General features: G+C 46.2%; 2 protein-coding genes across 2 annotated transcripts in view; one reads left to right on the top strand and one right to left on the bottom strand.

Moving 5' to 3' along the window:
- Window positions 1-319: 319 nt before the first annotated feature.
- On the bottom strand, window positions 320-14,694 carry IGSF23 (immunoglobulin superfamily member 23). The gene is made up of 5 exons (XM_019979709.2): window positions 14,631-14,694; window positions 11,886-12,227; window positions 8,051-8,320; window positions 5,559-5,712; window positions 320-490 (listed from the first exon to the last, which is right to left on the bottom strand). Exons 1-5 carry the CDS (start codon window positions 14,692-14,694, stop codon window positions 481-483), a joined length of 840 nt encoding a protein of 279 aa, XP_019835268.2. The 3' UTR covers window positions 320-480.
- The window catches only part of CEACAM20 (CEA cell adhesion molecule 20), a 77,465-nt gene continuing 63,703 nt past the window's right edge, over window positions 11,765-25,526 (top strand). Inside the window, exon 1 of the mRNA XM_070771219.1 lies at window positions 11,765-12,205. The gene's annotated coding sequence lies outside the window, so the exon portion shown is untranslated. The remainder of the gene's footprint in view (window positions 12,206-25,526) is intronic.

The following is a 25,526-nucleotide window of genomic DNA, read 5'->3' as shown; positions in this document are numbered from 1 at the left end:
CAGCCATGCCGAATGGCACGTGGGCTCTTAATTCCCCGACCGGGGACTGAACCCACGTCCCCTGCGTTGGAAGCACAGGGTCCTAGCCACTGGACCACCAGAGAAGTCCTACTACGTAGTACTTCACTGTGGAACCCGTTGTCTGAAAATACACTGAATTTGATTGGAAAACAGTTATCGATGCTCCCAAACTGTTTTATAAAAACTGTTCGATAAAAGCTGAAGATATACGTATTCTACAACTGTGAAATTCCACTACTAATTATATACTGAACAGAAATGTACACATGTTCCACAAAATGTATATTTTGACGGGATATGGTAAAATAGCTGTTAGTATTTTAATACCACGGGAAAAATCATGATTAAGATCTGCTTGTAATGTCTCCTTTTGTCTAGATTCATTTGTCTGTATTTTTATTTTTATTCAATTTATTTAAACTGAAAAATACCCCAAATGGTTCACCCATCTCTTCACTGTCAGCCAGACCTATAATGGAGAGAGAAATAATAATAATAACAAAAATAGCCATAATAATAATACACATGGCTGACATTTTTTGAAGGCTCACCATGTGCCAGGCACTATTAACAGTGTCTCACTCCCACCATTTTATGTAATCCACACATCTACCCTGTTTTTTAAAAAAATATTTATTTATTTTTATTTTTTGGCCACATGTGGGATCTTAGTTCCCTGACCAGGGATCAAACCCATGCTCCCTGCAGTGGAAGCACAGAGTCTAAACAACTGGATCACCAGGGAAGTCCCGCATCTATCCTTTATTTAAAAAAATTTTTTTTAATTTAATTTATTTATTTGGCTGTGCCGGGTCTTAGTTGCCCCATGGGGGCATGTGAACTCAACTCTTAAGTTGTGGCATGTGGGATCTTAGTTCCCAGATAAGAGATTGAACCCACGACCCCTGCATTGGGAGCACGGGGTCTTAGCCATTGGGCCACCAGGGAAGTCCCTCACACACCTACTCTTTGAGGCAGATATTATATTACCATTATCCCTGTTTTACAGATGGAGCACAGAGCAGTTAAAGGGGTCACCCAGAGTCCCAAAAGCTAGCATATGGCAGAGCTAGGATGAGCTTAAGGCGTCAGGGTCCAAGAACTTAATTGCAAACCTACGGGGAATCTCCCTTGGTCCTTGGTGAGTTTGGCAGGCCTTCTTGGGGTGCTTCTCAGTCCAGACCCTTCTCTTCTGGAGACTGCCTCTTCCCACCGGGAGAGTCAAGAGAGCCATGCTTGTTCTCATGACCTCATCTCCAAGGTCCCAGCTGATTGGACAAGGCTGGTTCCTTCTGGACGACGTCAGCAGTGGTCTGTCATAAATAGGTCTTGGCCAGAATGGCAGGGAGGACAGGAAGTGACCCCTTCTGCTGTTCATGGAGGCAGGGACTCTGAGTAGTCTGAGTGAACATTTTCATACTCCCTGATATCTCATCTTTCCCCTCTAAGAATATGACTTTGGAGTTAGACCTGGGTTTGATTCAGGGTCAACTCTTTGTTAGCAGGATGTCTTTGGGCAGGTTGATGGATTTTTCTGCGATTTAGTTCTACTCATGTGGAAAATGAGGACCATATCCCAGGCCCTGCTTTAAAGTCTTTTTTTTTTTTGCTGTGAGTCTCGTAGGATCTTAGTTCCCCTCCAGGGATCAAACCTGTACCCCCTGCAGTGGAAGCTCAGAGCTCTAATTACAAGACCACCAAGGGAAGCCCCAAAAGGCTTGAGAAATCCAAATGAGAGCCCCATGCGTCAGGTGCTATTAATACCACCCCCATTTTGCAGATGCGCAAACTGAGGCTGCAGGAGTGGTGGCTGCACAACGGCGCAGGAGTGGCCAAGAGGAGCTACCCCACGTCCAAGGTCAGGGGCGGCGGCCGAGAGGAGCTACCCCACGTCCAAGGTCAGGGGCGGTGGCTGAGAGGAGCTATCCCACGTCCAGGGTCGGGGCGGCGGCCAAGAGGAGCTACCCCACGTCCAAGGTAAGGAGCAGTGGCTGCACTTTGCTGGAGCAGCCGTGAAGAGACACCCCATGTCCAAGGTAAGAGAAACCCAAGTAAGACGGTGGGCGCTGAGAGAGGGCATCAGAGGGCAGACAGACTGAAACCACAGTCACAGACAACTAGCCAATCTGATCACACAGACCACAGCTTGTCTAACTCAGTGAAACTAAGCTATGCCATGTGGGGCCACCCAAGATGGGCGGGTCATGATGGAGAGGTCTGACAGAATGTGGTCCACTGGAGAAGGGAAGCAAACCCCTTCAGTATTTTGCCTTGAGAACCCCATGAACAGTATGAAAAGGCAAAAAGATAGGACACTGAAAGAGGAACTCCCCAGGTCGGTAGCTGCCCAATATGCTACTGGAGATCAGTGGAGAAATAACTCCAGAAAGAATGAAGGGATGGAGCCAAAGCAAAAACAACACTCAGTTGTGGATGTGACTGGTGATATAAGCAAGGTCTGATGCTGTAAAGAGCAATATTGCATAGGAACCTGGAATGTCAGGTCCACGAATCAAGGCAAATTGGAAGTGGTCAAACAGGAGATGGCAAGAGTGAATGTTGACATTCTAGGAATCAGCAAACTAAGATGGACTAGAATGGGTGAATTTAAATCAGATGACTATTATATCTACTACTGTGGGCAGGAATCTCTTAGAAGAAACAGAGTAGCCATCATGGTCAACAAAAGAGTCCGAAATACAGTACTTGGATGCAATCTCAAAAACGACAGAATGATCTCTGTTCGTTTCCAAGGCAAATCATTCAACATCACGGTAATCCAAGTCTATGCCCCGACCAGTAACGCTGAAGAAGCTGAAGTTGAACGGTTCTATGAAGACCTACAAGACCTTTTAGAACTAACACCCCAAAAAGATGTCCTTTTAATTATAGGGGACTGGAATGCAAAAGTAGGAAGTCAAGAAACACCTGGAGTGACAGGCAAATTTGGCCTTGGAATATGGAATGAAGCAGGGCAAAGGCTAATAGAGTTTTGCCAAGAGAACTCACTGGTCATAGCAAACATCCTCTTCCAACAACACAGGAGAAGACTCTACACATGGACATCACCAGATGGTCAACACCGAAATCAGATTGATTATGTTCTTTGCAGCCAAAGATGGAGAAGCTCTATACAGTCAGCAAAACAAGACCGGGAGCTAACTGTGGCTCAGATCATGAACTCCTTATTGCCAAATTCAGTCTGAAATTGATGAAAGTGGGGAAAACCACTAGACCATCAGGTATGACCTAAATCAAATCCCTTATGACTATACAGTGGAAGTGAGAAATAGATATAAGGGACTAGATCTGACAGAGTGCCTGATGAACTATGGAATGAGGTTCATGACATTGTACAGGAGACAGGGATCAAGACCATTCCCAAGAAAAAGAAATTCAAAAAAGCAAAATGGCTGTCTGAGGAGGCCTTACAAATAGCTGTGAAAAGAAGAGAAGCAAAAAGCAAAGGAGGAAAGGAAAGATATACCCATTTGAATGCAGAGTTCCGAAGAATAGCAAGGAGAGATAAGAAACACTTCCTCAATGATCAATGCAAAGAAATAGAGGAAAACAATAGTTTGGAAAGACTAGAGATCTCTTCAAGAAAATTAGAGATACCAAGGGAATATTTCATGTAAAGATGGGCTCAATAAAGGACAGAAATGGTATGGACCTAACAGAAGCTGAAGATATTAAGAAGAGGTGGCAAGAATACACAGAAGAACTATATGAAAAAAGATCTTTATGACTCAGATAATCACGATGGTGTGATCTCTCACCTAGAGCCAGACATCCTGGAATGTTAAGTCAAGTGGGCCTTAGGAAGTTTCACTACGAACAAAGCTAGTGGAGGTGATGGAATTCCAGTTGAGCTATTTCAAATCCTGAAAGATGATGCTGTGAAAATGCTGCATGCAATATGTCAGCAAATTCAGAAAACTCAGCAGTGGCCACAGGACTGGAAAAGGTCAGTTTTCATTCCAATCCCAAAGAAAGGCAATGCCAAAGAATGCTCAAACTACCGCACAATTGCACTAATTTTACACACTAGTAAAGTAATGCTCAAAATTCTCCAAGCCAGGCTTCAGCAATACGTGAACCGTGAACTTCCTGATGTTCAAGCTGGTTTTAGAAAAGGCAGAGGAACCAGAGATCAAATTACCAACATCTGCTGGATCATGGAAAAAGCAAGAGAGTTCCAGAAAAACATCTATTTCTGCTTTATTGACTATGCCAAAGCCTTTGACTGTGTGGATCACAATAAATTGTGGAAAATTCTGAAAGAGATGGGAATACCAGACATGGAACAACAGACTGGTTCCAAATAGGAAAAGGAGTACATCAAGGCTGTATATTGTCACCCTGCTTATTTAACTTATATGCAGAGTACATCATGAGAAACGCTGGGCTGGAAGAAGCACAAACTGGAATCAAGATTTCTGGGAGAAAGATCAATAACCTCAGATATGCAGATGACACCACCTTTATGGCAGAAAGTGAAGAGGAACTAAAAAGCCTCTTGATAAAAGTGAAAGAGGGGAGTGAAAAAGTTGGCTTAAAGCTCAACATTCAGAAAACTAAGATCATGGCATCCGGTTCCATCATTTCATGGCAATTAGATGGGGAAACAGTGGAAACAGTGGCTGACTTTATTTTTCTGGGCTTCAAAATCACTGCAGATGGTGATTTCAGCCATGAAATTAAAAGACGCTTATTTCTTGGAAGGAAAGTTATGACCAATCTAGACAGCATATTAAAAAGCAGAGACATTACTTTGTCAACAAAGGTCCGTCTAGTCAAGGCTATGGTTTTTCCAGCAGTCATGTATGGATATGAGAGTTGGACTATAAAGAAAACTGAGTGCCGAAGAATTGATGCTTTTGAACTGTGGTGTTGGAGAAGACTCCTGAGAGTCACTTGGACTGCAAGGAGATCCACCCAGTCCATCCTAAAGGAAATCAATCCTGGGTGTTCATTGGAAGGACTGATGCTAAAGCTGAAACTCCAATATTTTGGCCACCTGATGCAAAGAGCTGACTCATTTGCAAAGACCCTGATGTTGGGAAGGGTTGAGGACAGGAGGAGAAAGGGACGACAGAAGATGAGATGGTTGGATGGCATCACCGACTCGATGGACATGAGTTTGGGTGGACTCCGGGAGTTGGTGATGGACAGGGAGGCCTGGCGTGCTGCGGTTCATAGGGTCACGAAGAGTCGGACACGACTGAGCGACTGAACTGAACTGAACTGAAACTGAGGCCCAGAGCAGGGTGGCGACTTGCCATGGCCTCACTTTGGGTAAGTGACAGAATGGGGATTTGGACGCAGCTCCAGGACCCTCTCCTGTCTCTTTGTTTCCCTGGGGCTACTTTGGAAACTGACTAGTAGGGTGGGGCACATTGGGGGTCTATGTCATCCTCTCTGAATGAATTTTATGCTCCCTGGGATAAGGCTGTTGGCTTGGCTTCAGTCTTGCTGCAGAGAGAGCTCTGTGCCTTGTGGAGGCTGAGTGGATGGGAGGAAGGGAAGGCAGGTACCTTAGCTTCTGGATGAAGGTGAAGAGCATGCTTCCAACCAGTACCAAGCCTGCCACAGATGCGGCCATGATGAGAGCAATGGCAGATCCTCCTGACAGGGATAGCGGGGGCTTCTGAGAGATGGGTGCAGGTTCTGTGGGTTCCACATCAGCTTCTGGGAACCAAGAAGGGGAGAAACTGGAGGAGACACCCTCCCTCCATACCCCCCCCGCCCCCCGCCATTCCACCTCCTTCCCCATCCTCCCCTTCTCCACACCAGCTTCCTCCCTGCTCTCTCGTCTCAGTCTCTCCCCAACCCATCTCATCACCACAAAGAAGCCAGAGGGTTTTTAAATTTTTTTGGCCACATCTTGTTATGTGGGATCGTAGTTCCCTGACCAGGGATCGAACCTATGCCCCCTGCATTGGAAGGACAGAATTGTAACGATTCGACCACCAGGGAAGTCCCCAGAGGGGTCTTTGTAAAGTCCACACTTGACCCTGTTCCTCTCCTGCTAGAACCATCCCGTGGCTTCTTCTTGACCTTCAAGAATCTGCGTCTGGCCAGTCTCATCTCTCTCTACCCTCTACATTTATAACTAAGCCTTGTTGGATTCTATTTAACTTTCTACTTCCCTCTCCTACTTCCAAGCCTTTATCTGTGCCCCTGGAATGCCATTTTCTCCCCCTGGCCTGGACAATTTCTATGTGTCCTAGTACCAACTCAGATGTCCCCTCTTCCAGGAAGCCCTCCCTGATTCCCTTGCTGGGTCAGGTGCCCCCTTGGGTCTCACAGCTTGAGTTCCCCCACCCCAGCCCTGCCCACTCTGGTCATTACTGTTTGTGGACAGGCCTTTCCCCTACTGCACTGGAAGTCCTGTGATGGCAGGACCAGGACTGTCTCTGTTACCAGTTGTCCTCAGCACTGCCCAGCATAGGCCAGTCACATAATAGGTACTCAAAAAACATTTCCTAAACAGTTGATGAACAAGGGAAGGGGGTCTTAGAAGTACTGTCATTCTCAGTGAATGTATCAGGGTCACCAGGTGCTCCAAGATTTATATTTTTTCTCGCAATAAATTACCTAAAATCAAATCCTGAAATCTCCCACTGAACCATGGCTGGGGAGAGGAAGCAAGGTCTAGGAATGTAGCCAAGCCAGGCTCTCCACCCTCTCCATCTTTCCCGTGCTCTGGACCTTGCCTCAAGTGATTCCTGCTGCCTACATGCCTCCCCTTCTTCTCTAGGCAGCTCCTCCCACCACTCTATGAATAGAAATACTAAAAATAACATGTATGGCAACTGCTGCTATTTAAAGCACCAGCTAACTAGCTTCCAGAGTTTACCATTTCAGTTCCTTAACAGCAATTTTGTAGAGGTGTACACGATCACTTTGGTTATATACACAGGAGGAAACTGAAGCTCCAGAGAAGGGACACCACTTGTCCTAAGTCACCCAGCCAAGAAGGCACAGGGGCAGGAACTGAACTCCACTTTGACTGGCTCCCAAACCACTTTTTTTAATCCCAATAACTGGCTTGTCTTGTGATTGCCGTCTGAGCCTCTGTACACACTCTTGTCTCTGGTAACAGGCACAAAATTAATAACAATAGGGATAATACTAATCATAGCAATGATACTAGTTCATGTTTATTGAGCACTCACTAGCGTTCCATCGGAGAAGGCAATGGCCCCCCACTCCAGCACTCTTGCCTGGAAAATCCCATGGATGGAGGAGCTTGGTAGGCTGCAGTCCATGGGGTCGCTAAGAGTCGGACACGACTGAGCGACTTCACTTTCAATTTTCACTTTCATGCATTGGAGCAGGAAATGGCAACCCACTCCAGCATTCGTGCCTGGAGAATCCCAGGGACAGGGGAACCTGTTGGGCTGCCGTCTATGGGGTCTCACAGAGTCGGACACAACTGATGCGACTTAGCAGCAGCAGTGTTCCATAGTGCTACGCCCTCTTACTTTAAGCTGTTCACCTGCTTATCTCACTGAATGCTCACAGCTGTATTTTCGGGGTGGGCACTATTATTTTCCCAGTTTATATTCCTCAGAATACTGAGGAAACTGAAGCACAGAGAAGTCAAGGCACTGGCCCAGAGTCACACAGCCAGCAAGCAGTGGAGCCAGAATTCAAATTCCAAAGCCCGTGCTTGGAACCACTCGCTATATTACCACCTTCATTTTTCCTGTGGCATGTGCTGAGATTCAGAGCGGCAAAGAGAATTCTCAAACACACACAGTAGAAAGTGATTGGAGCCAGGAGGACCCAGACAGCCGGCTCCAGGTCCTGCCCTGAACTTTCATTAGCATTCATGTCTTTGGGCCACAGCTTCTTATCTGTAAAATGGGCTAATAATCCCCACTCTGCCAGGAGGATGAAAGAATGGGATGTCATCTTGACTATAAAGGGTCTCAGAGGGAACTGCTCACAGAAGGTGGCTCAGTGGAATCAGGAAAGCTGGCCACTGACCAGGGGTCTGGGGTCAGGGTGGGAGACTCACGTGGCAGCATAATAGTCACAGGATGGGAGAGGTACACCCTCTCACTATTCTCGGCCAAGCATAAGTAGGTGCCCAGATCCTGCATGGACAACCTGTGGATAATCAGCCTTTCCCCAGTTCCACGAGGTCTCCCATTGAAGGTCCACCGTAGCACAGGTTCAGGTGTGATTAAAGCCGCCCACTGCAGGATCACAGAGTAGTTGAGTTCACTCCGGAGGATACCTTGTCTATTTCCCGGGAATGTCACCAGCTGCACCCCATCATAGGTGGCTGTGCAAACAAGGGGGCAAGGTCACATGGGTGGAGACCACTCAGAGAGGCCGAGCACTTCCTCTGTTCACCACAGAGGCATTCGTTCATTCACTCACTCATTCATTCATTCATTCCTCAACGTGTTTGGAGGGCCTGGTCTGTGCCCCCTGTTGATCCAGACTGGATGGAGCTGAGCTGTCCTCAGCACATATGACTGCCAACACTGCATCTGTGGCTTCAGGGCATTCACTGGCTGCCAGAGCCTGCTCTGCTCATGGAAGCAGCAGCCAAAGCACTGGAGAGTGGGCACACAGCCTTCCACAGTGACCAGTGTGGACTGGTACATAAATACCCCAGGTCCCCTGCCCTCAGCTGGACCAGGGTAAAGGCCAAGGAGCTCCTGGAGGAGTGGCTGGATCCTGGATTATTTTGCAGGTAGAGTCCACAGGATTTGCTGATAGATTGGGTGTAGGTGAGGGTGGTGGTGGTCAAGGGGTCCTCCAAGGCTTGGGGCCTGGCCGCTGGCTACTGGGAGGGCTCCTTACAGACAGCATACATCATCCTCACCATTTGTTGTTATTATTGAGTCACTAAGTCGTGTCCGACTCTTTGTGACCCTATGGACTGTAGCTCACCAGGCTCCTCTGTCCAGGGGATTTCCTAGGCAAGAATATTGGAGTCGGTTGCCATTTCCTTCTCCAGGGGATCTTCCTGACCCAGGGATGGAACCCACATTTCCTGCATTGGCAAGCAGATTCTTTACTGCTGAGCCACCAGGGAAGCTCCCCTCACCACTTCCTCACCATAGTTCTTTATTTTTTTTTTCAGCTGAAAGACTCTGAGGTCTGGGGGTCTTAGGGCCACGGCTCATGGTCAGAGAGAGACACACACAGCTGGGATTTGGATCTGATGTCATGGTGAGTGCTGGGGACCTCCATATGGAGCTGATTACCATTCAATGCAATATGAAAAGTGAAAAAAACTTCAATCCAGCCAAAGAGCTCAGAGAAGTCTTCCTGGAGGAGGTGGTGCATGAGCTAAGCCTTGCAGGAGGAGAAAGAACCCACGGGTGTGGAAATGAGAATCAATGTAGGGGCTCAGTGGTAAAGAATCTGCCTGCCAACACAGAAGACACAGGTTCGATCCTTAGTCTGGCAAGATTCCACATGCCACAGAACAACTAAGCCCCTGTGCTACAACTACTGAGCCTGTGCTCTGGAGCCCATGAGCCACAACTACTGAAGCCCATGCACCTAGAGCCTGTGCTTGGCAAGAACAGACGCCACCGCAGGAGAAGCCTGCACACCACAACCAGAGTGGCCCCCACTCAATGCAACTAGAGAAAAACCCACAAAGCAATGAAGACACAGCGCAGCCAAAAAGAAATAAAATTATCTTTTTAAAAAAGAATTGATTTAATAGCCATCTAGTTTGGACTCTTACTGTGAGCCAAGCACCATTCTAAACACACGTTAACTACAGCTCGTTATATTACTTGGCTTGTTATGTTACGAGTAAGACCCATGCTTGGGTGAAGTCATTTAGTAGGTTGTTTTAGTAGGTTGTAATCTGTGGGGTTGCACAGAGTCGGACACGACTGAAGTGACTTAGCAGCAGCAGCAATCAGCATTTAGGGCTGCAGTCCATGGGGTCCCAAGGAGTCAGACATGACTGAGCACACTGAGTGAATAATCAGCATTTAAAATGTGAAATGAGCTGTAAAAGAAAGTATCAGAATGCATTGCACTTAGCAATAATTGTTATTTTATGACACTTATAAAGACAAGTAACTTGTGATGTGTAGATATATGAACATACAGGGTCATGATTTAAAAAACTTGAAAGCCACTGGATTTACTCGTTTAATCCTCACAACAACCCTACAAGGTAGATTTCATTGTTATCATCCTTTTAATGGGAAAACAAGGGCTCAAAGAGGTCAAGTCCCCTGAAATACTCATGGCGAACATTTGCTTACTCTGTGTGTTGCAGCAAAGATAGAAATGAGACTTTTCTGATAAAGAAGGAAAATAAGGACCCAATGAACAGCCTGGGGAAATAGTATAAACTGGCCTGAAAGAGTTAAGCAATCCTAGTTTTACTTTAACTGCCACTGATTCACTGTGCACGCCTGCCTTTCACAAAGCTAATTCCTTAACCACTCTCAGACTCTATGTGAGTTACACCCTGCACTTGGGGTTCACCTTCCCCCACACTTCTTGTAACAATCCCCTATAGCATTCTTCCTTTCAGAAAGAAGATAATGGGCCAATAACCCTCGGAGACAGCCAGCCAGAGTCACAGAGTCGCCTGATGTCAACTAGGGCTGTTTTGAAACTCAGCAAACGGAAGAAGAACACAAGACCTTTCTTACTTTGATCCTTATCACGTATCCCAGACCATGAGCCCCATTATAACGATTATAAAACTCCTCACTAGCCCCTCCAGCAGGGACACAGTTCTTATAATAGAGTAAAAGTAAAAAAGTGTGTCCCCACTTTGCCTGGTAAAGAAATAAAGTGACTCTTTCTCTTTCCTCCAAAACCCTGTCTCTGTATCTTTACCCGGCATCTCCCACAGAGAACCAAGATTTTGGCAACAGGTGCCAGGCACTGTTCTAGGTATTTGGTGTGGATTAATTTGTTTGTTCCTCATAGCACTCCTACAAGGGTGGGTCTACCATGATTCTATTTTACAGAGGAGGATGCTGAAGCACACAGAGGGCAAGTCACTTTGCAAAGAGACATGGCTAGGAAGTGAAGGAGCAAGGACTCGGCACAGGTGGTTTGGGTTTCAGAATCTGCACACGCTCTAGGCAGTTCTAGAAGAACTGGCCTTCAAATCACAGATATGTAGACCGATGGTGGTGGTTTAGTTGCAAAATCAAGTCCGACTGTTGTGACCCCGTGGACTGCAGCCTGCCAGGCTCCTCTGTTCATGGGATTTCCCAGGCACGAATACTGGAGTGGGTTGCCATTTCCTCCTTCAGTGGAGCTTCCCGACCGAGGGATCAAACCCGGTCTCTTCTGCCTCCTGCATTGGCAAGCGGGTTCTTTACCACTGAGCCCCCTGAGAAGCCCAGACTGATGGACCTCAGACTATTTCCCTCCCATTGGAGCAAAACCGGTCATGTGACTCACTTTGGCCAATAAAACATGGCGGAAGTACTGGCAGGCCGGTTCTGAGCCTGGGCCTCCAGAGCCTTGCAGCTTCTGCTCCTTTGATAACCGAATGAGCTCAGGCTACCTGGCTGGAGGATGGGAAGGCTCGTGGCCTAATTCCTCCCATCGCCCCAACTGCCAGCCAGGCCGCTGCCAGACAGGGAGGAGGCCATTCTGCACCAGTGCCTAGGCAATCCTTCCAAACCTGCTGACTGCAGACACCAGAGTGAGCCTGGCTAAAATTAGCTGAGACCAGAGCTGTTGACAAGAATCAAGAGCTAAAAAAAAACTGGTTGCCCTTCTAAGTTCTGGGATGTTTGGAACGGATGATGGGTTCAGAATGGGTCCCCTGGGGCCCTGCGGACTGAGAACTCTGTCCCTCCCGCCCTGCCATGGAGGGAGGGGTGGGGGCGTGAAATTACCCTTGATCGGTATCTGCTCCGTCGCACTCCTGCGTCCCCTGCTGGTTTCCAGTACCACCATGTAGCTGCCCGCATCTAGAGTCGTCACGTTTCTGATGATCAGGCTGCCCTGGGTGTCCAGCGTCTCCCGGCCAGTGTGGCCAGGCCCTGGGAGGCCCTCGGGAGAGAAGATCATGGCTTCTGGCCGGACTTCATGCCCTCGGAACCAAGAGGTGGCGAGAACCCTATCCAGGCTTCTAGGGACTGGCAGGTGGGCACTGGCTCCTTCAGTCAAGGGGTCCAGAGACACAGAGGAGAGCAGTTCCAAGGAGGCAGACCAGGTACTGAATGCGAGCAGGGTGCCTTGTAGGAGGGTGGGAGGGAGAAGAGAGAGCGAGGGAGCAATGGGACCAAAGGCAAGATGCTGCCCCAGCCGCTAACCCCGTGCTGGTGAGAATGTGTGCCATGGAGAGCTGATGTGACAACGGTGATAATAATAAATAAAAAGGGGCTTCCTAGGTGGCACAGTGGTAAAGAATCTGCCTGCCAATGCAGGACACAAGGGTTCGATCACTGGGTGGGGAAGATCCCTTGGAGGAGGGTATGGCACCCCACTCCAGTATTCTTGCCTGGAAAATCCCACGGACAGAGGAGCCTGGTGGCCTACAGTCCATGGGGTCGCAGACAGCTGGACACAGCTGAAGCAACTTAGCATGTACACTCAATTTATATATATATATACACACACAATACATATAAAACCTATATATATATAATATATATATAATTCCATATGTGTATACATATGGAATTTCAGAGCTAGAACCATAGAGATAATTCCAGAAGTCCTACTTGACTGGAGCATGGCTATTTTATTTCATTTCTAACCTTTAATCAAATGTGAAAAAGTCACTATTCAATTTTTTCCTGTTTGATCCCAGAACAGGTCCCTGAATCACTATATATAAATATAAATACACCAGAATGTTAAACTTGACTTCCATTGTCACAGAATCTCCCCAAAGTTTCCAGAGGCTGAGAACAAAAGAACAGACACCAAGAACTCCCCATTCCCAGCTGAGGTCTAGCTAACAGGGGTTGTTGTTGAATTAGTCACTCAGTCCTGTCTGACTCTTTGCGACCCCAAGGACTGTAGCTCGCCAGACTCCCCTGTCCATGGAATTCTCCAAGCAAGAATACTAGAGTGGGTTGCCATTCCCTTCTCCAGGGGATCTTCCCAACCCAGGGACTGAACCTGGCTTCACCTGCATTGCAGGCAGATTCTTTAGCATCTGAGCCATCAGGGAAGCCCAGCTAACAGGGGTTACCCATCACCAGTTCTGCCAGCACCAGCCACTTTACCCCTGCCAAGAGAGAAGGCTGAGAGCTCACAGAGAAGAGGAGATGGCTCAGAGTGAGGTTTTTGGGGGGGCTGGAGGTCCCCGCTGGGACTGGGAGTTTCCTCCACCTCCTGCTAAGTGAGGGGGGCTCCAAGGGAACCTCTTGGAGTGCTGGAGATGTGTGCTGTGGAGTTTGTGGGAACTTAGACCTGTAAGTGTTCAGGTGACAGATGGAGGCGGAGTGGGCAGGATGGATGTGGTCCATACCTCCTGCATTTGGTGGGACAACAGAGATGTCCACGAGTTTCCCATGAGCCAGTGTGAATGCCGCTGAAGGAGCCAGTCAGAGCTCTGAATGGGGGCATCTCTGGAGCCTGTCCTGGCAAAAAGCCCCATAGGAGATGACTTGCTGGGTAGATTCCCCACCCAGGAAGATCTCTCCAACATGCCTCAGCCACACAGAAGGCCATGTCCCCACCTTACCATTACAGCAGTCAAGTTGAAACCTTCCTGCACCCTCCTTGCCTTCCTCTCCTTTACCCTTGGCCTGGTGGGGTGGAGGGGGTGGGCACAGACCTCACCTCTGGGTGGGGAGAAAGGACACAGAGAGACATAGGAACAAGGCCCACCACATCCCCCTACATCCTCACTGCAGCCTGACTCAGGTCCGAGCTGGGGCAGGAGTGAAGTTCGCAACTGTGGCTGAAGTTTTGAAATTACACAGAACTGAACTTTTTAAGGACTGGACAAAGAAGCAATTCATTTACTCTCCAAGAGGTAAATGTGGGTGGTTTCTGGAAAGTGTGTTCTTGGTGGCCAGATCATAAGGGGCCAAGTCCTCCTTCTGTTACTTTCAAGCTGTGTGGCCTGGGGAGGACCCATAACCTCTCTGTGTGTCAGTTTCCCGCTCTATGAAATGGGGCTCCTGTGGCTCTAGCCTCCTGGGGTTAAGAATTAACTGTTACTACATGAAAGCACTTAGAAGAGGCTGACATGGAGAAGTACTCAGTCACAATGGCCTCTTTTTATTATGATTGTTATACTATTTTCATTGTTATGGTTGTTATTGAAAAATTATTATTAGATATGGATAGCTAGAGTCAGACAGGGTGCTCTGGTGGAAAAGGGCTGGCTTGTGGGTACTGAATTCTTATTTTGCCTTTGCCAGCCGCCTGCTCTTGAGCAAGTGACCCCACCCTTATCTGAGCCTCACTTTACTCCTTTGTAAAAGGGGTCAATCACAGAGGCCTCTTGGGGATTTCAAGAGCTCTTGTGCGTCGGTTGCCCATGCTGCGTGGGCTGTAACATGACCAGAGTCAGAACTCAGAGTAGGGGCGTCTCTGATTTGGATAAAGACTCTCTTCCTCTCCAAGGATGTCTCCTCTTTGTCCCCAACCCGTGAGTGCAGCCCTTGTCTCTAACGCACCTGTTAGAAGCAGCCTTGTCCAGGCGGGGCTGTGGCTGGAGCTGGTGCCCAGAGGCCACATCATGCCGCGTTCTGTCCTGCACGGGAGGCAGCTGCGCAGGAGAGGCCGCCCTTCTGGAGTGGGGTCTCCTAGACCACACAGTCAAGTACACAACCTTGGCCCCGCCCCTGCAAGCCCCCGCCCATTCCCTGGCCACACCCACACGGTGCCCAGCCTTGGTCTCCAGTGATGAGCTGGGAAGTCTCTTCTCTAGCACTGGGTTCGTGGCAGTGGTGGGTGGCGAGCAGGCTGGGGAAGGGTCTTTGGAGAAGAGGCTCTGGAGTTGAGCTCACCTCTCTCTCCGGCTCCCGCTCCCAGCCCCTCTGGGCCGGGAGAACGATGAAGATGGAGAACTAGGACAGAACTGTCCCTGGAACAGAGGCAACGACTGGCCAAAGGTCACCAGGTAGGCGGGGAGCTAGGCCTCGTGCTGGCCTCCTGAGTTTGCTCTAGACCTTCAGACTATTAACTCTGAGCCTCTGTAAAATGAGGGGGTTGATAGTGCCTTCCCCAGGGTCAGAGGGGCCCATTCGTACAGAAATCAGGTGCTCAACAGAATGTCTGGCATGTCCTAGGTACTCAGGGGGTCAGAGGGGCCCATTCGTACAGAAATCAGGTGCTCAACAGAGTGTCTGGCATGTCCTAGGTACTCAAAAAATGGCCGTGGCTATTACAATAATGCTAATTATAATTATTATTATTGGAATCTTGGATGTTCTCAAGTCATGATCAGGAGCCCTTTCTCATGGCTGTGCTCATATTATGTATCCTAAATTTTGGATTCTAGAAGGAGAAGCCGCCAAAGCTTCTTTCTCTCATCCTTTTGGCCCTTCAGGCTTAGTCTTTCCTAATCAAGTTAACAATAATACTGCCCAAATACTAGCTTGGATTTACTGAATACCCATTGGGTGCCAGTTATTGCTATTTACAATTGTTTTCTGGTTGGCTCCTCATAGTACCTTGAGGGGTTGATATGAATATCCTCATTTTCCAGGGTTCACAGAGGCTAAGAAATTCATGCAATGCCACACAGCTATTCATAATGGCTTTTGTCAGTTCTTGGAGTGAGCCACCTCAGGGCCTTAGTACTGCTGCTCCTTCTTGGAGGCTTTCACGAATCATCTCATGACTGGCTGAGACGAGAATAATCATCATCTCATTATTCTAATCTCAAGTCAAATATCAATTCAAATAGTAATGCCCCACAAAGGTCTTCCCTAAACACCTACTGTAAGTCAGGCCCCTCCTGCTTCTTGCTAGCAAGATACACTGCTTTATTTTCAGTATAATATCTGCTATTATACACTCTGAAATCATTTCTTTTTTTGTTTATTATTTGTCTCTTATCCCCCACACCTACCTCCCTGGCTAGAATGTCAGACCCAGGAGGAGCCCTTCAGTCATGTTTGGCTCATGACTATGTCCCAGGGTCTAGAGCAGTACTGATACCTGGCCCATCATGGGTGCCCAATAAATTTCCTTTAGTGAATGCATGAAAGAATGAGTGTTGGAAATAATGAAATAATGGGAGTGTTGGAATTTGAACTCATGTCTGACTCAGAAGTTCCTATTTTTCTCTCCCAGAGATGTCTAGGTTCTACCCCACCCTGGGACAAAGTCTCCCCCTTGAATCTCTAAAAGTAGTCATCATCAAGTAACAGAGTTATGTCTTTACTGGTACTAGCCATACTGCCTTTTTTATGATTTTTCTGAAGGCCTCTGCTAGGGCAGCTAGCCAGGCCAGGGGATCAGGGATGGGTAATAAACAAATATTTGCAGTATGGTTAATAACCACCTATGGATGAGAACTCTGTGGTTTCTGATCCGCCAGTGTTCACGTTCTTTTATCTAGGTGATAACAAGTGGAGCTTCTTTTGAGAAACTAACTTCCTCTTGGTTCCAGGGAGCCGAGGAGCCCAGGCCTGACCTATCAGAGCACTTTACACTCTTCAACCACAGTGACTGAGTGAGGGCTGGAATTGTGACCCGAGCTTAACCGATCAGAGCATTTTAGCCTCAAGCCTCAGTAATTTCTTGAGACTTGGGCACATACCCAAAGCAGGCCAAGGAGGAGAAAAATGAGGACTTTTACTGGAATTCTGGGAAATATAGCACTGCTTTCTCCTGGGCTTACTAAGCAGAAGGGATCTAAATGTGGAGCTGCTTGGGGCCCTCTTTCTACCTTGAGTAGAGAGGCTGTAAAGGAATGAGGCCAACACACAGGAAAGCACAGCTAGAATGAACAGAAATTTCAGGGGATATCATTTAAACACCGAGATCTAGCTGTGCCTGAAGCTGGTACTAATGTTGACTTCACATTTTGTGTTGCGTGAGTCTATATATTTCCATTGATCTTCCCAGACCAGTTTGATTTGGGATTCAGTTACTTGTCTCCAAAAGAAATTTGATTGAAAGAAAAAGTGAAAAACAGAGTTTTGAGACCATATGATTTGGGATCTAGCAGAGACTGAGGATGGTAGGGGAAGTGCCCTGTGAAGGAGATGGTTAAACTGACCCTGGGGGAGGAGGAGGATTTAGCAGGTCGGTGTTTCTCAACTTACCACATTCTCTTACCACATCATAATACCTTCCATATGCACACCCACATAGATTTCAACTTATTTACTTAATAGTTTTCCTTAAAACAACTCAACTAAAATAAGCTCAACTCAGTTTTTAAACACTAAAATTCACAAAATTATATACTAATATGCAACTTATATTAACGCAGATGAAAATTAAAACATAATGATGAATATAAAACCTATTTTTCCACATAAATGGTGTAAATTTTTTGGCGTGTCACCAAAAGAATACGAGCCCTAGTCTGTTGCTTCATGATGATAAGATACTTAACATTTCTGAACTGTACCTCAAAAATAAAATTAACTGTACCTTAAAATTTTGTATCATGAGGTGTTTTTTGAAACCACAATTAAAAAAAAAATTTTTTTTTAACCAGAAGAGAGCCAGGAGCAATCATGTACATAGCTTGTCTTGACAGTCTAAAATAAACCCTTGCTTATATTCCAATAAATGGCAAAATTACTTATGTAGAAATCATAACAAACCATCATCAAGTCTGTAGTTAACTTGGGGAAGGGACTGAATACTCAAATAGGAAGAAAGAATGCAAATGGGAAATGCAATATCTAATAAGTTACTTCTCTTTCATTAGAGTCAGACAGCTTAGTCTACCATCGGTAGTGATGTCATGTGAGTGTTATGTAGCTCCTCATATGATGTGATAAGAAGGGGACTTCATCTCTATGGTATTTCTCCCCTCCCTCCAAACCTATAACCCCAGTCTGAGAAAAACTCAGACCAACCCAGACTGAGAGACGTTCTACAAAATCTGACCAGTGTTCCTTAAAACTTTGACAACCATGAAAAGCAAGGTAAGACTAAGAACCTGCCACAAAGGAAACCCAGGAGACATGGAAACAACATGTGATATGGTAATCCGGATTGCATCCTGAAACAGAAGAACTTTAACGGAAAAATTGGTGAAGTTAGAATACAGTCTAGAGTGTAATGGAAACAAACAAACAAACGCGAGTCCTACTTGGAGGACATAATCCTGACATAGCAATTGCTAACATTTACAGAGAACTCAACTCTGAATGGGGCACTGCTGTGAACACTTTAGCTCATTTATTATCTGTTAGCTCATTTATCGGTTAGCTCATTATCATCTGTTAGCTCATTTATCCTTTCAACACCCCTCTGAGGCAAGTGCTGCCATTCCCCTATTACAGAGGAGGAAATGAAGTCATGGAGAGGGTGAGTGACTTATCTAAGGTTACACAGCTGGTGGATGGCTGGGCAGACCCAGGCGCCAGTTTCCAGAGTCTGTGATCTTAAACATTATATACAACAATCTTTTATTGTCGTTTGGGAAACAAACACAACATGGCAAATCAACTATACTCCAATAAATTTTATTTAAAAAAATCATTTGGGCCTTCTAACATCCGTAAGTGGCAGATATTATTGTTTTCATATTTTCGTATGAGGAAACAGAGATACATGGTTGAGGTTAAATAAATTGCTCAAGGTCACACACATGTAAGTCACAGTCACCCCAAACCAGCCTCACTTCCTTCCTCCTGTCCTCAGACAATGCATTCCCCGAGGCACAGGTCATTTCCTGTGTCCTTGGCTCCTTGAATACTTGCAGCATCATTTATTTCTTTGCGCGCACGCATGTGTGTGTGTGTGTTTGATGGTACATCAGAGAGGAGCAGTAAAGCATCATTTTAAAACAATTTATTTATTTTTGGTTGCACTGGGTATCTGTTGCTGCACACGGACTTTCTCTAGTTACAGTGAGTGGGCTTCTCGCTGCAGTGGTTTCTCTTTTTGCAGAGCACAGGCTGTAATGTGCATGGGCTTCAGTAGTTGTGGCACACCGGCTTAATTGCTCCCTGGCATGTGGGCTTTTCCTTGTCCAGGGATTGAACCTGTGTCCCCTGCATTGGCAGGCAGATTCCTAACCACTGGACCAGCAGAGAAGTCCAAAGCATCATTTTGTTAATAACAGGACAAATAGCAATGAGGTGCAGTCTTGGACAGAGTTGTGAAATGCAACTTAAAGGCCAAAAGAACTCCCAGTCCCGCCAGGGGCTAAGTGTGGATGGGGCAAACCTTATCCCACATGTTTCACATTTCCATGGCAGGATGTCCTGCCATTCATCAGAGGCAGCCACAGCCCCTTCCAGGGGTTTTGGAAATATCTCTCTACATTTTGGTTGTCACATGCCTGAGGATGAAATAGCACTGACATTTATTGCTGTAAAGATCCAGCAATAATAGATGGGACTGTCCCATATACCAGAGATTTGCCTCACCTGAAAAGCCAATAGTGGGACTTCCCTGGTGGTCCAGTAGTTAAGACTTGGTGCTTCCAATGCAGGAGGCAAGGGTTTAATCCTTGGTTGGGGAACTAAGATCCCACATGCTGTGTGGCCAACAAATAAACATAAATAAATAAATACTTTAAAAAAAGAAAAGGCCAACAGCACACCAGTTAGAAAGGTGGGATTGGAGTAAGGCTCATGTGGCTCTGGTTTTTGTCCTGTTTCGTGTTCCTCTTTTTTTGGATCTGCACATTTTGGTCTGTCGCCTCCTGTCATGTGATTATAGGGCCTATGGAAGGTAAGTTTATGAGGAAGAGAAACTAGTGGTGCCCCCATCCCTGACCTGTTAGCCTCTTCTTTCATAGTTAAAGAAACTTTAGCAGGACCCTTAATTGTATGGAATAAGGACTACATTTCCCAGCTTCTCTTACAGCAGGTGTGGTCGTGTGACCAGATTCTGGTCCATGAGACATGAGCAGAGGTGGAGTTTTTAGGTCATGGTCACGTAGGGATGTGAGAGTTGGACTATAAAGAAAGCTGAGCGCTGAAGAATTGATGCTTTTGAACTGTGGTGTTGGAGAAGACTCTTGAGAGTCCCTTGGACTGCAAGGAGATCCAACCAGTCCATCCTAAAGGAGATCAGTCCTGGGTGTTCATTGCTAGGACTGATGTTGAAGCTGAAACTCCAATACTTTGGCCACCTGATGCAGAGAGCTGACTCATTTGAAAAGACCCTGATGCTGGGAAAGATTGAGGGCAGGAGGAGAAGGGGATGACAGAGGATGAGATGGTTGGATGGCATCATCGACTCAATGGACATGGGTCTGGGTGGACTCCGGGAGATGGTGATGGACAGGGAGGCCTGGCGTGCTGCGGTTTATGGGGTTGCAGAGTTGGACACGACTGAGTGACTGAACTGAATTTAAAGGAAGAGGGCCTCCCTTTCTCGTTTCCCCTTTCTTCAGGCTAGAGTGGGGACATCGTGAGCTGGCATCCTGGGCCAAGGGGACAAGTATCACAGTATGGAAGAACCCTTGGCACCTTCACAGAGCAGAGCTGCACACCAACTTGGACTGTGGCAGGAGAGAGAAATAACATTTCTGTGTAATGCAAGCTATCATTATTTTGAATATCTCACATGCAGCCAAATTTTAAGCTATTCAGTTTGGGGGCAGCAGAAAGGAGGGGAAGGTGATGGTAAACCCACTGGGCCACAGGACTCAGCCATGTTCCCTGCTATTGCTTATAGTTCAGGTAATAAAACCATCATGTTATCCTCTCTCTTACACACCCCTGCATCTCTTTTTCTCTCTCAATTGTTACTACCTGCAGATCAGGACAAAGGGTGGTATTCACTGAGATCTTCAATCTCCACCCAGTTGCTGGTAGAAAAATGGGTGTAAAGAAACCAGAGATTATCTGGACTTTCTTCTGCAAAGCAGGCCTTACTTACGCAGGGGACAGATCAGCAGTGGAGTTCCCCCTGGATGTAGGAAGCTGAAGAGAAAATGTCCCAGGGGTTTTAGATTGTTGCATTTCTTTGCTCACCATCTGAGACTTTCCCCTTTTAGAATACCTTCCAGTACCACAGAGGGTGGGAAGCTATATTTCCTTACTTCCCTTAAAGCCAGTATGACATACTTGCATGAGATTTGGAAAATGAAAGTGAAATGGAAGCTTTGCTCCTGATGCTTCTGCTATGGATTTTTGTAAAGCCAGTCATGGAGAGACTGGTGTTTATTGTAAGGCACCACCAGTGACTGGCTTTGTGTGTTTTGAGAGGCTCTTTGTGAACTCAGCAAGTATGGTGTGGTTCTGGGGCCAGTACAGACCTACTCGTTTCATTGTGCTTCGCAGAGATTATGTTTTGTACAAACTGAAGGTCTGTGGCAACCATGTGTTGAACAAGACGATTGGTGCCATTTTCCCAATAGCATTTATTCACTTCATATCTCTGTGTCAGATTTTGGTAATTCTCACAATTTCTCGAACTTTCTCATTATTACTATATTTGTTTTAGTGGCCTTGATGGATGATCTTTGGTGTTGTTAGTGCAACTGGCTGAAGGCTCAGATGATGGTTAGCGTTTTTTAGCAATAAAGTATTTTTAAATTCAAGCATGTGCATTTTTTTAAACATAATACTGTTGCACACTTGATAGACTCCAGTATAGTGTAAACATAACTTTTATCTGAACTGGGAAACCGAGAGATTCCTGTGGCTTGCTTTATTGTGATATTCACTTTATTGTAATGGCCTGGAACTAAATCTGTAATATCTGTAGGTGCAGGTCTGTCCCTTTCAGCCAATTTAAATTAATCCAGGGCTTCCTTGGTGGTCTTGTGGTTAAGAACCTGCCTGCCAATTCAGGGGATATGGGTTCAGTCCTCGGTCTGGGAAGATCCAATATAACCAACCATTTGCCTCACAACTATCGAGCTTGTGCTCTGGAGCCCATGCTCTGCAACAAGAGATATCACCGCAATGAAAGCCCGTGCGTTGCAACTAGATCCTTCTTGCTGCAACTAGAGAAAGCCTATATGCAGCAATGAAGACCCCGCACAGCCAAAAATAAATAAATAAATAAATTTATTAAAAAAGTCAATCCACCCTTAAGTCAGTCATGTACACAAGGATGTCATAGCACCAGATCATCTACCTTCCCAACATATAGAAAACACAAGGGCAATATTATCTTCTAAGTGAAAGCGATTTTCTCACCTTCCTCTTTTAAGACACGGCCCATAGCAATAGGAGGTAAACATTAATTTAAGTGATACAACACTATTTGTTTAAATAAAGGATCTAGAAGAGTCATGAGTGTTCTTCTTAGCTCCATGAGGGTAGAAGAAGAGAGAAACGACAATGAAAACTGATCTTGGAATTTTTCAGGAAAAGGGAGTATCAGTGTAGATATTATTATCAGGGGCAACAGATTATTATTAAAACAACCAGTCCAGATTTGGGAGGTATTAGCAACTAAACTGTGTCCTCCAAAATCCATATGTTGAAGCCCTAAACCCTCATGTGACTGTATTGGAGACAGTTCTTTAAAGGGGTAAGTAAGTTTAATGAGGTTATAATCATGGAGCCCTAACCCAACAGGCCCAGTGATCTCATAAGAAAAGACACCAGGGATGGGCATGCATGCAGGGAAAAGGTCATCTGAGGACACAGTAAGAGGTCACCCATCTGCAAGCCAAGAAGAGAGACCTTAGGAGAAACCAAATCTGCTAGCATCTTGACCTTGGACTGCTGGAAGTATGAGAACATTTTTTCTATTGTTTAAGCCATCTCGTGGTTGTTCAGTCATTAAGTCATGTCTAACTCTGTGACCCCATGGACTGTAGCACATCAGGCTTCCCTGTCCTTCACTGTCTCCTGGAGTTTGCTTAAATTCATGTCCACTGAGTCGGTGATGCTATCTGACCATCTCATTCTCTGCCACCCCCTTCTTGTTTTGCCTTCAATCTTTCTCAGCACCAGGGTCTTTTCCAGTGAGTTGGCTCTTTGCATCAGGTGGCCAAAGTACTGGAGCTTCAGCTTCAGCATCAGTCCTTTCAATGAATATCCAGGGTTGATTTCCTCCAGGGGGGCTTCCCTGGTAGCTCAGTTGGTAAAGAATCCACCTGCAATGCAGGAGACCCTGGTTTGATTCCTGGGTTGGGAAGGTCCGCTGGAGAAGGGATAGGCTGCCCACTCCAGTATTCTTGGGTTTCCGTTGTGGCTTAGTTGGTAAAGAATGTTCCCACAATGTGGGAGACCTGGGTTCAATCCATGGGTTGGGAAGATCCCCTTCCCAAGAGAAGGGAAAGGGAAAGGGAGAAGGGAGAAGGGAAAGGGAAAGGGAGAAGGGAGAAGGGAAAGGGTACACCATATTCTGGCCTGGAGAGTTCCATGGACTGTATAGTCCATGGGGTCACAAGGAGTCAGACACAACTGAGTGACTCACTTCCAGAGCTTTCCCTTCAGAATTGACTGATTTCATTTAAGCCACCTAGCCTGTAGTATTTTATTAAGACAGCCCTAGCAAACTAATACAGCAGGTTAATGGGGGCTTTCAAATGATGAAGCAACATCAGCTTTTGAAGTCCGGGTTTCTTATAAGACTCCTTTATTCAAAATACATGTACAAAGAGGATTTCACGAGCCAAAGTCTCTGCTTTTCAGAAGCTGTAGAAGAGACATTGTTGCTAAGATTTCTGTTACCAGTTAAAATAGCATAGAGTTTCAAAGCAAAGTCTTGCAATCACACTTTTTTTTTCAGTGTTAAGAAAACAAAGAAGTAGTCTCAGTATGGTCAAAACTTACAATGTAAAGGCAAGTGGGATTAAGATGATTATTAACAAATAGAACATGAGGCATGCAACAGTTTGCATCCATTAAAATGAAGAAGTTGGAGAGAAAAGTAAAAATTGTAGTTTGAGGGGTACCAGGATGGCTGTGAACCCAAACCAGTCTTTTGGACTCAGGTTCTGTCACTTTTTATTTTTAATGTTTTGAGTATGAAGGCGATACTCTCTCTCTTTTTAAAATTTGTTTGGCTGCGCCAGGTCTTAATTGCAGCACACAGGATCTATAATCTTCACTGAGCCATGCCGATCTTTAGTTTTGGCCTGTGGGATCTAGTTCTCTGACTAGGGATCAAACCTGAGCCCCTTACATTGGGAACACAGAGTGCTAGCCACTGGACACCAGGGAAGTCCCATAAATAACCTGTCACTTTTAAGCTGTATCCCATTTGGAGGTTAATGATGACATTCAGATACCCCAATTATTGGGGGGAAAATCTACCTTGCACAATCGCCTCACTTCTCAGAGAGTTGCATTTGAAAAGCTGTTGTTTTCTTGCAAAGTTAAGAACTCCACAGTGGTGACAAGTCCAGTCTTCAAGTCTTATGTGGGTGAGTGGGGCTCTTCCCCTTAACGTTCAGCTCACATTTTAAAACCTTTTAATAGACCTTCCTTCTTGCTGCCTATGTCCCTGCGCCTCACCTTGTATCATGCTTAATTGAGTGGGGGCTATGATCAGGTGAGAAAATCAGCCTCCAAAATATGTTTGGTTTTAAAAAAAAAAAAAGGATAACCCAACTCAAAATGATTTAAAAATCTGACATGTATTATCCTATGTAGCAGGATTCCAAGGATAGAGCAGTTCTGGGTTGGTTAACCCAGCAGCTCGGTGATAACACCAAAGACCCAAGTTCTGCATCTTCCTTCACTGCTCTCAGCAGGTTGAATTCTGAGGCCAAATCCCTTCACAGTCCAGGATAGTCACTATGTGGGCCAACAACTTCCAAAGGCAGAAAAAAGGACCCCTAGCTCTCTTTAAGACAGAATAAACTCTTTCCCATCAGCACCCCCGAGAAGACGTCATCCCACTCGGTACCAGGTCACATGTCTATTGCTGGGGATAGGAACATCATGATTGGTTCAGCTGTTACCAATCAGGACTTTTTTTTTTTTGGCGGGTTCCTGTCCTTAATTCCCCACAGAGGGAAAAGGGCACGGTGTTCATTTTACAGCTGTGGGAGCACTTCAAGCGAGGGAGACAGGGAGGAGTGGATGCTACTGGGAGGTACCCCACCAGCCTCCGCTAGTCTCCCACACCTGCTACATTTGAGGCGGGTAGCCGCCTCACAAAGCCGGGTTTACAGCCCCCTTCCACCCATTCCAGTCTCAGGCTCTTCCCTCTGCGTTCCCTCACACTTCAAAGCAGCCCTCAGGAGAAGTCCACCTGGTGGAGACCTGGGGTCTTCAGTCAACAGCCAAGGGAATGAACCATCTAGAAAGCAGATCTTTTAACCTTTAGTTGACTGCTACTTTGGTTCTCATCTTGACCGAAACCTTGTGAGAGACACTCTTAGCAGAACTACCCAGGTAAGCCGCTCCTAAATTCCTGACACACAGAAGCTGTGCTTAAAAACTTTTTTTTTTTTAAGCCATGAGTTTTTGGAGTAATTTGTTACACTTCTTCACAGAAACTAGGGATTCATC

Source organism: Bos indicus, chromosome 18 (assembly GCF_029378745.1).
Source record: "Bos indicus isolate NIAB-ARS_2022 breed Sahiwal x Tharparkar chromosome 18, NIAB-ARS_B.indTharparkar_mat_pri_1.0, whole genome shotgun sequence".
Taxonomy (NCBI): Eukaryota; Metazoa; Chordata; class Mammalia; order Artiodactyla; family Bovidae; genus Bos; species Bos indicus.
This window is presented reverse-complemented; position numbering and strand designations above follow the sequence as displayed.